This window comes from Chanodichthys erythropterus, chromosome 8 (genome assembly GCF_024489055.1).
Source record: "Chanodichthys erythropterus isolate Z2021 chromosome 8, ASM2448905v1, whole genome shotgun sequence".
Lineage (NCBI taxonomy): Eukaryota > Metazoa > Chordata > Actinopteri > Cypriniformes > Xenocyprididae > Chanodichthys > Chanodichthys erythropterus.
The window spans coordinates 15468248-15479395 of NC_090228.1; the positions used below are offsets into that span (position 1 = coordinate 15468248).

An 11148-nucleotide genomic window follows, 5' to 3' on the forward strand; every position below is an offset into this window, starting at 1 on the left:
TGTGTGTATTAGAATTAGGCTACTTATTTTCAATTCAGCCTATTACTACTTATAATGATGAACGAAACTGGCTAAAATTAATTGAACAATCTTGCCAATACACACACATATTAACTGACTGAGCTATTTGAAAGCCTGCATCCAACGCAGACGACTGAAAGATTGACTGGCCACTTAACAGGTAATTTCAGCAAAACATCACTCGTTGAACTCCTCAGTTGAATCGGTGTGTTTAATAAGTCAGTGTATTTTATAATGTTATATGTTATATAATATATAAATATATAATATATATATAATGTTATATCCTGCTTGTCCCGTAGATGATCTGCTCGCGCGCTTTAACTTCGCGCACAAGCAGATCAGTTTCTTCGCTTGAAAAGCGTTCAGCTTTTCCGCCAACAAATTCCGTCATGTAAATAGCAATCCGCCATGGCACGAGCGCATCTCGCTCTTAAAGGGAAGGGGAGATGACACTCTGATTGGTTTATTGAACGTTACGCCCATTACTCATTAAGAGATTAGGGACAACCCATTTCAAAAATGCGCCCCGGCGCACGGACCGTTTTTCCGTCGTTAAAATAGCAAAAGTGGATTTGGACACGCCCTGAGTGCACCTGCGCTGTGCGCTTTACACGTTGCGTTTAGATCGTTAAAATAGGGCCCAAAGAGTTTGATTGATTCCCAGAGAAAATATGAACTGACTAAATGTACTTTCAGCAATTTAATTAATTGCTTTGAATAAAATATGCTGCCAAATACATATAATTAAATTGAATAACACAAAAACTAGAAGTCTGCTCTAAATCTAAGTTTATTTGATTGTACAAAAATAAAGGTATGGACTGGAGGGACTGCTTTCGCTATATTTTTATTAGGCTGTTTTTGTTTTCGTTTTTATCATCATTATTATTCCAGGTTGTGTTGCATACTACAAGTTGTAGTATGTCCCAGAGCTGAAATGACTATATAGCCTACTTTCTTTCTGCATATACAGTAAATGTAGGCCGGCCTATGCATACATTTCTGTGAAGTACTGATGTTTGTGTCTGGTACGATATTTCATTCATATTTATTTCAGAGCCTTACATAGTGAGTACCACAAATATTATTATCAAACAAGTTGTTTTACAGTCTGCATGGGGAATAAAATCTTATTTTGTAAAAACCCCTTCCTCTTGATGTCATCAGATCATTTTTAATACGTTTCACTCAAGTAACTTTTTGGATGGTTAATATTAACAAGTTACAATTTCTCTGTAGTATTTAGACCCCCGCCCTGATCTCACAGGCACAGAACTGCTTTCACTTCCACTCACTTCACCCGTAGACGCATCTGAGAGCAGTTGATCACTGTGACAAGATCTCACTATAGTAGGCCTGTCCAACTCATTCAGATATTTAAGATGAGAGGATACTTACTTGGAATACTTGTACTTTTGAAACACTGCATTTGTGGTGATGATGTGAACTTTGATGGAGACATCAAGGACTTTGTAGTTGGTAAAAGTAAGTTGTTCGTTCTCACTGACCATCGACTACATCAGATGAGACTCGATCTTTCTGAGGAAAAGAGGAAGGACATCAATAATGCCACTCATCAAAACAGAGTCAACATTCTGGTGCCTTTTGATGACAACGACACCCTGATAACCTGTGGGACACTTACAAAGGGATATTGTGAAGTTCTTGACCTCAGTGACATTACAAACAGCATTTACTATGAAAGTGGTATATTTGTAGGACCGAGACAGAATAAGAAATCTGTTGCGTTCATTGCAGGTCCGAGTACCAGCAGGTACCTTTTGGTTGGGAAAAAGGAGGATGATGGAAAATCTCTGTATCCTGTTGTTACCTTGTGGAACACTTTACAGTCTCAGTTTCAGGGAATTTTCAACAACATAGAAGCAGGAACACACCCCTTCATTCAGAGCACCGCGAGCGATGTGGAGTTTGTTGATGGATTCCAGAGAGTTTCGCCCTCAGAGTCGTACTTGTTTCTCAACGCAAAGATTGACTCGGAGAGTAAAGTGCTCGTCTTGTGGATGGACAGCTCTACAGATAAAAAGACAGACATCTTCAAATCCCTACAGGCTGCAACGATACAGTGCTGCAATGATAAAGCTCGTCCAGTGCTCGTCGCCTCCACCGTTATTCCCTCAGTGAACAGCGTTATTTGGGCAGGTGTGTTCAGTGCGCAGAATCAGACAGATCCGGAGAACACCGCGCTGGCTCTGTACGACATCAGTACAGTTCAAGGCAAAGTGAAGGGTTTCTGCACTGCTGGTGACAGGATATGTGGTTCTGAGGTGGGGTAATCAGCATGCATGTTTTCAATATACATGCTTTTTTTAAACTTAAATTTAATTTTAGTTATATGAGTTATGGTTTGAGTTATGATTACATTTAGCCTACAATATAATATCTGTTGCATGACAAAACTTAATTTCACTATTCACTTAAGTCATAATCATTTTATTCTTGTGTTGTAGAGTGGTAGAGCACTTCATCCGCTCTCTGTGGTGTTCAAGTACAGCTCAATGTCATCAGTGGCAGCAGTTAGAAAAGGATCCTGGATTGTGATGTTCATAGGAACCAGTGATGGACAACTGATAAAGGTTTCTTAAATACTCTCCTCTCTAGTTAGAAAATATTAAAGCTCCAAGTATTGTAAAAATTGTTATTGTAATCCTGGCCTGTGGGTTTGTGAGGCCTTAATTTCCATGGTCATGGACATAGGTGTAAAAACTGTCATAACATTAAAATGATAGGCCCATAACTACTACAAACACAAGAAGTGGTTTCTTATTAAGAGAAAGCACTTAAATGTACATTTATGCATTTTGGGGAAAAATAAGCACATGTATTGAGAAACAGGGACAACTGTTTTTAACATTAAGTTTTTAGGTTAAAATGTCTGAAAGTAGCTGAAAATGTATAGTTGACTGGCCTCTATTAACTTTAGGTTTTAAATTTTAATCAATTTTCAGATTTACGCAGTGTATCTAACAGTAATGTGACAACTGAATTATTAGGTAAAATAATGTGTGATTAATATGACATCATAAATCAAATCATTTTATTATATAATTAGAAAAACAGTGCTTTAAATTTTCATGCCAGCTACCCATATAATAAACCTTTAGTTGCAATAAAATCAATGTAAACAAAACAATTCAAAACTGAATTAAGCTGAACATCAGGTATCTGTGTGTAAAATTAAAAATGATTACTTAAATAAAATAATTTACATAGAACCTACACATAGAAACATGGATAAATAAATGTAAGCAATGAATATATTCACAAACCTCTTAAAGAGCAGATGTAGATGGTTTAGATTAGATGTGAATCATAATTGTTCATATTTCACCCTGACTCTCTCTCTTTGCGTCTTTATGTCAGTTATATATTTCCCCTAACTTGGTTTCTGCTTTTCTGAGAAACTTGAGCACTTTTGTGGAATCAGTGAATAATAATATTGATATCCCATGTGACCAGTGACATGAATAAATTACATGAATAAAGCACAACAATCATATATTGATTTGATTTGGATAAAGTTTGGACAATGATGCTTTTTTGTATTTTTAGCTTGTGTTGGATGAGAAATTCACACTAGGCTGTCCAATAGTGCTGTACAAATCTGATGATGAACGAGCAGTGTTTCCCAGAATGCACTTTGATCCAGTAGATTTCAAACATATCTACATCGCTCTGAGGAAACAGGTGAGGTTTAAAACTGTACAGTTAATAAAAAGTGGTTGGCTACTCAACATAAAATATATATATATATTTCTTTATGCTTGACAAAATTTGTGAAGCACATAGACCTTGGCCCCTTTTCACATGATGCATTTATACAATTATTAACATTGTAAATAAAATCATTTTTTAATATTTGTTTTTTCAAATGTAATGTACATTTATATCACCATACATTATATTATCCTGACATTAAATGACAAGATCACTGTAACACTGCTGCAATGGGTTTTACTAGAGCTGATGAGGGAATGACTGTATGTTTGACATCTTTATTTATTTATTTTTTTAGTTTTTGTTTTTTTCAAATGTCATGGGAAAGCAATAGTAGCTTTCTGCTCATGTTTTTGATGTAGATCAGAAGAGTGTCTGTGGTTCAGTGTACTAAGTTCAGTTCTCTGAAAGACTGCAGAGCTGCTCTGGATCCTCTCTGCGGCTGGTGTGTGAAAACACAGAGGTCAGATTCATATCTGTCGCAGATACTTATAAAGTATTTAATATGCTAGCTACTTAAAAACATCAGTAATGGTCAACATGATGCAACCTGGCATATTTCTGTTTGTCTAGATGCTCCACCCAAGATCAATGTTCGCAATCTTCATGGATGTCCACCCCAAAAGACTCTCTTCAGAAACCTCTGGTTTCTTTTCAGGCTTGGGCTGACAAATCTTCCAGAAAGGTGTTATTTGATTGAAATATAAGTATTTTAATTGCTTTGACAACATATCAGCAATTACTTTTGACATATCAATACCCTCTCTACACAGATTACTCTACATCTCGCCTTGAGTCTGGAGAGCACAGGAAATCCCGTCTTCTCATGTTCCTTCACCACAGGAAGTGTGAACCTGTGTGGCGGGTCTGATCTGACTGCAGTTTTCCCAAACTGCTTCTGTAGTTTTTCTGACCAGATACTATATACTAGAGGTTGGTTTTCTGTCAGCGTACCTTGTAGTGTACTTCATAGTTTAAAAGTATTTTTTTTAAAAACTGTACTTGCAGATAATATGTAGTGAACACTTCCATGACTAAACTCTTGTCACACTTAAGTACACTTAAAAAGTGCACTTTGTGATAATGTCAAATAAAATATTTTACTTTAAAGTACATTTTAAATCACTGTTTTAATAAGTCAAGCACTTCATTAAATTTGAACTGTAGTTTGTCATTCAATGCGTAAATATGCTGCATCTTCATCATTACAAATGTGTAATCACAATTATATTTAAATACATGGCATACAAGTTTCAATAGAAATGACATATCATTTTAGTTTAGCATTTTTCAGACAATAGAAAAGGGGTTCCCAACTCTGGCCCTCGATGTCCAATTTCCTGCAGTTTCCTCCATCTCTAATCAAACACACCTGAACAAGCCAATCAAGGTCTTGACTGGAAAGCCACAGTTGAGTTTGATCAAGGTTGCATCTAAACTCGGTGGACCTTGAGAGCCAGAACTGAAAACCCCTGCAATAGAAATATTTATGACATTATGTATACATAAAGGGAGAGTTGATGCAAAAATAGAAATTTTGTCATCATTTACTCACCCTCAAGTTGTTCCAAACCTGTATGAATTTCTTTCTTCTGCTGAAACCAAACAGTTTAATTGGCCACACTGACTTTCACAGTATTTTATTTTTTTTATTTTTTTTCATATACAGTATGGAAGTCAGTGGGGTCTATCAACTGTTTGGTTATCCATATTCTTCAAAATATCTTCTTTTGTTTTCAACAGAAGAAAGAAATTTATACAGGTTTGGAACAACTTGAGGGTGAGTAAATGATGACAGAATTGTATTTTTGGTTAATCTACCAACCTTATTTTAAATGAGGAATTAAGCTGTTTTCTGTGATTAAGAGAGATTTCCAATTAGCTGCTATAGGTTACTAGAAGAGCAACAAAGTTCAATAAATGGTAAAAAAAAAATTTGTGCAACAAACCAATGTGTATATGATTACAACAATAAAATAAAATAATATAACAAATACCAGTTTGCAATATGAAGCAGCATAACAGACTTTTTTTGTTCAAGTGTGTGACACCAGAAGCCTTGCACATTCAAAGTTAAAAATGGTCATTTCTGCTAATAGATTAAAATAAGGTGGATAAAAGACAATTAGCACTAGGGACTGCTAAATAACAGATCAAGAAAGTGTATATAAACAACATCAGACTCAGAAGTCAGCAATACATAGCCTATGATGACAACATACATAAAATGTGCTGTATTCCGAAATTGCCTCTACTAATACAGTAATTCACAACAGTATGTTTTTGTTTTTTTTTTCGTTTTATTGTAGTATGTATTTTCCCTATAATCTGTATGTTTTTCTCATTTCAACTGAGGGATTGTAACATTTATTCAGTCATATGTTTGTTTCCGTGTCTGTTCAGTTATAGGGAGGAAATTAATTTCTGTCTAAATTGTGACCACAGAGCACCCGCACATGAGCTACAGATAACTACTCGTCTTATTTCCACAAGTTATTTCCTCTCACTTTATCATCAACTGTAACCATGGTAGTAAGCCAAATGACACCTCTGAACCCGGAAAAAAAAGTACAAGAAATACAAGCAAAACAAATGAGACAAATCTGAGCTAATAAAATATAATACATCTTGCATGAATGTAAATCACTTTTGGATAAAAATATTTAGCAACAGCATACAGTAAATAACGTGAGAAGTCCTGATCAAACTTTCTATGTTTTTATTGTAATAATGACTAACTATATCCAGAAAGCCATAATAAACATTTTTAGAATCTCATTCTGATTAATTTTGTAATCCATTCAGATTTAAATGTATCAGCTAAAGTTGATGTTGATGATCAGAAGATCACAGAGAAACTGACGCTGAGGAACTGCTCGAGTCTCACAGATAATTCATCAAGTCCTTCATATACACAGTAAGAACTGCACAGCCTATAAGAGATTCTTCATTAAAAATGCCATAATTTCAGTCACATTGTACCATTAAATAAATGCAGGTGTGTGCAGTGTATCTCATCTGGATGTCAGTGGTCCTCTTCCTCACAGCGTTGTGACTGGATATATGGACCTGGACCGCAGTTACACATAGAGGTGAGACAATGTTTAACCTACAAGTCAATGCGGTATTTGCTTAATATAATATACAATCTCTTCATAAAGAGTCAAGATGAGTAATTTATGGCAGGACTTTTTGCACTAAGTAAAAATAGCAGTATTTTCTTTGCATTGAATGTAAATAGTAGTTAGATGATAATTATACTTATTTAATTATTATACTATTATATTATATATTATTATAATTATTATTTGCACCTCAGTGTATTGTAGTATATTATGAAACAGTATGCAATAAAAACACTTTTTTAATATTTTCTTAATTTTTATTTATAACAAATTCCTCTCTGAGCTGAAATGTGATAGGAAAAGGGAGAAGAATGAGCTCAGAATAAGGCACCACTACTTTTATTATCAGCAGAATTTCTTTTGTAATTTTGTCTGGTGGCAGGAGTTAGAGTAAATGGCCTCTTCCAACAAGGTGGACTATTTGCACTTAATAAATTGTTAATAGCTGAAATATCATTGTGTTGACTGAAGCAAAGTCAGGAAGTAAACTAAGCGCTCCGAGTTCTCTCTCATTTTCTACTTTTTAGGATTCATGTAAACATCTACTCTCTGAGATTGACTACGAAGTAAGTGCCATACTGAGGATTTTGTTTTTATAATATCCTTTAATATACATTGTTGAATCTCATAACAAAATATTCAATCACTTACATACTGTGTTGTATCATATAGAGTGTATGATGTTTCAATGAGCCCTCCATTTGTGTCCTGTAGGAGCCAGAGATTCTCTCTCTGGAGCCCAACAAGGTTTCCTTCCATGGTAAAAACAACGTTATATTAAGAGGAAGGAACCTGGAATCTGTCACTAAAATCCGTATTCAAGGGGATCTGCACTGCATTCTTAAAGAGTGAGACTGTGTGTGTGTGTGTGTGTGTGTGTGTGTGTGTGTGTGTGTGTGTGTGTGTGTGTAGTTGTATTTATGAATGTGTGTAGATTCAGATAAATAATACTGTATATCTGTGCTTGAATGTTTCTCTTCAGATCTCCAGTATTTAATCGCTCCAGTGACACTTTAAGGTTCCACATTCCTCCCAGTGAAACTAAAGGAACAGTGAAACTGTGTGTTGTTACTTTTGACGACCGTTGTCATGGTAACAGCATCATCACTTACAGTTCCCAGCCCAGCTGCACAGGAATACAGCCCAGAGTCAGCTGGAGAAGGTAAAAGCATTTCAGACCACACACATGTGTGTTTGTTGTTCTATTAATGTGCAGACTTTTTTATTGACTTCAGTTAATTTTATTATAATCAGGATTAAATACAGGAAGTGAATCGGAGTTCCAGTTCAAAATGTAGAAAATTTCTCTCTTTTTTCCACATAATAGCCTCCAAACACTGTGCAAATTTCATACATAAATATAATTGGATTTCCTGCATCTATGGTTTAAAAATATAAAATAAGTCCTAACTAGGGTCCCCAGTGAATCTCATCCATTTCCACCACCGATTATAATTATTTTAATTATTCTGATATTTTCTATCCAATATCCATCATAGAAACCTTTCTTTAAAAATACTTTTTTAGTATGATATATTATTTTATTTTTTATATTACTGTGTATTATTAATATATATGTTAGTACTGTGTAATGTATTTTTATTATATGTAGTATTATTTGATATTATACTGAGTTCCCCTTCCCTGAATCTGAATGTTGCTTTTTGATTAAATTGTTTTAAATATCTCTTCATTCAGTGGCGGAAGGAAAATTCATGTTAAAGGGAGCAATATGGAATTTGTGGAATCAGTTATTGTCCTTAGTAGTTATCGACGACTCCAAACACAATACAACCCAAGTTCAGGGGTAAGACATGTCATTATGCTTGCATTCTACTAAAAGTGAGCTTAAAACCCTAAAAAAGCATCCAGTCTAGCAGCTTACAGCATCTGACATATGGAGTTCAATAGTCAAAAAGCCCATATTCACACTTGTAGTGCATGAGTCTTAATTTTGTCAGGTTGTTTCATTATACTGCTAGTATAAATGTTAAACATTATTTATAGTATTCACAGCTTACTTGTAGCTTCATTTAGTCATATTTTAATTGTCTCTCTTTCTCAGGATGTGTGGTTTCACTCACCTAATGAATATGGCAGTGGTTTAATATTGAATGTTGGAAACTTCACTGTGGTCTGTGAGCATTTGTCCTACGAGAATGATCCAGAATTCATTGCATTCACCACCGTACAGGTGGCCAATGATCTACAGGTGAACATTAAGGTGAGTTTAGTATTACAGTGAGTATAAGATCAATGTACAGTCTGCATGTTTTGGCATGTGTGCCTACACTATCTGGGACCGGCTGGTCTCAGTAAATAATCTTGTGAGCAGTCAGTGTTTTTGCACATCAGCATGTGAATCTTACAACCTTCAGGTCATCCCACTTTCTCTCTTTCTCAGAAAAAGGCAGATGCATTGAATTTGAGTATGAGTGAGGTGAAAGTGACGGGTTATCAGGGAGATCGGCAGTATCAGTGTGTTTTGGAGAGGATTGAGTACAAAGCCATTGTCTGTAAGATTAAAGGAGAATCAGGAGCCGTCACAGCAGTGGACTCTATAACTGTACGTCTGTTTTGATATTTTCTTCCATATGGTAACTGTAATGTTGCCTCTTAATAAATTATAGGATTGTATCTTATAATTTTACTATTAACTTTAAATTAAATCAAAATCAACTTCATGAGATATTTTATGATAGGTATAATAGATTGATAATTTCTGTCATTGTCATTTCAGATCCACATTGGGAATTATTATGGTCATCTCACTTTGGGAAAACGTCCAGAGTATTTGGTGTTTTTTTCTATAGTATTTTCTTTAATATGCTTATTCTTTATTCTTATCTTCTGCATTTTGTTATCAATTTTTTGGGTGTAACCCAACATCCAACCTGTTTTTCCTATTCAATGGCCACTGCAATTAAGATATAGAAACATACAGCCTTTATAAGTAAACTTATGCTGTAAAGTCCTGTTTATAAATCAGAGACCACAGTAATATTATCCTTATCTCATTTCTCTCTGATCTGGGCTGTTTCCCAAAAGCATCATAAGCCTAAGTTGATTGTAGAACGATTGCCACCAATGGTCTTTACGATCAACTTAGGCTTATGATGCTTTTGGGAAACTCAGCCCTGGTCAGATCCATACTGTGGAACTGTTCAGCAGGTGGCGCTTTATACTCACTTATACACCATAAACACAGTCATTTCAAAGTTCAAGGATAAGTCTGCTATTTAGTACTGTAGTACAATTATTTTGTAGTAGAAATAATTCTTTGAGTGTATCTTTTTCATTGTATACCAACACAATTCCATTGTTCTCTTATTATTAATCTTATATTTTCATATTAAATGTAATCAGTATACTGCCAAACAGTACAATTACAAATAAACACTTTAAAATACTAATTTCAATGTCCTTTTCTGATTATTACTACGGTTATATGACTTATCTCAGCTATTAATTGCAATATAAATATACTTTATTTCTGCATAATGAGTAATACATACAGAAATGTGTGCCAAGATAAATCAAAAACTTAATGGAAAGATTCCTACTAAGAACACAAAATGAGAGGTGAAACTCAATGTTTGCTCTAAATCTAACAATGCAATATGGTTCATTTGATGTTAGACATAGTTTCTGTATTATTCTGATAATAGAGTCACTGCAAATGACCTCTGTAAAGAAGAACTGCTTCAAAGAACTCAGTTTACCATAATTATTTTGTCAGAAAAGCATCAGTAGAGCACTGATGATATAGCCCACAAATACACAGAGATACACACTCATACAATTACAGCTTATGCTTTGAGACATAATCCATCAGACAGTGATAAAAATAAAGGTATGGAGAGACTGTTATTGCTATAGCAACAAGACAAGCTGTATTGGAAGGATCTGTATTAGTATCCTACTATGGAAGGATCAATAGCACATTATCTTCTAGGAAGCCTGAAGCATTTAACAATAGGTAAATGCCACTTCTTCATGGTTATATATATATATATATATATATATATGCTAAAATATAATAATTGTTGGGCTTTTAACGTATTCAAAGATAGATCACACAAAAGTTTCATCAAAAGCAAGTCTATGGGAACAACTAGAAACTATTTGGAGACTATGGAAAAGTACATAAAAACAATGCCAGCAAGAATGCAAGCTGTTATCAAGGCCATGAGGAGGCCATACAAAATAAAAAATAAAATATATTTTTGGGTTATTATGTGAAAATAAAGACTATTTAGTTGTT

General features: G+C 34.6%; 1 protein-coding gene across 1 annotated transcript; it reads left to right on the plus strand.

The window, feature by feature from the left end:
* Positions 1–1406: 1406 nt before the first annotated feature.
* LOC137024456 (plexin-C1-like) lies at positions 1407–10276 on the plus strand. Its single transcript, XM_067392008.1, has 15 exons — positions 1407–2309; positions 2493–2618; positions 3595–3729; positions 4122–4222; positions 4333–4444; positions 4533–4680; positions 6562–6676; positions 6758–6851; positions 7412–7450; positions 7599–7732; positions 7867–8046; positions 8583–8691; positions 8950–9108; positions 9289–9450; positions 9625–10276. The coding sequence occupies exons 1-15, from the start codon at positions 1407–1409 to the stop codon at positions 9763–9765; spliced, it is 2658 nt and encodes an 885-aa protein (XP_067248109.1). The 3' UTR covers positions 9766–10276.
* The last annotated feature ends 872 nt before the right edge of the window (positions 10277–11148 follow it).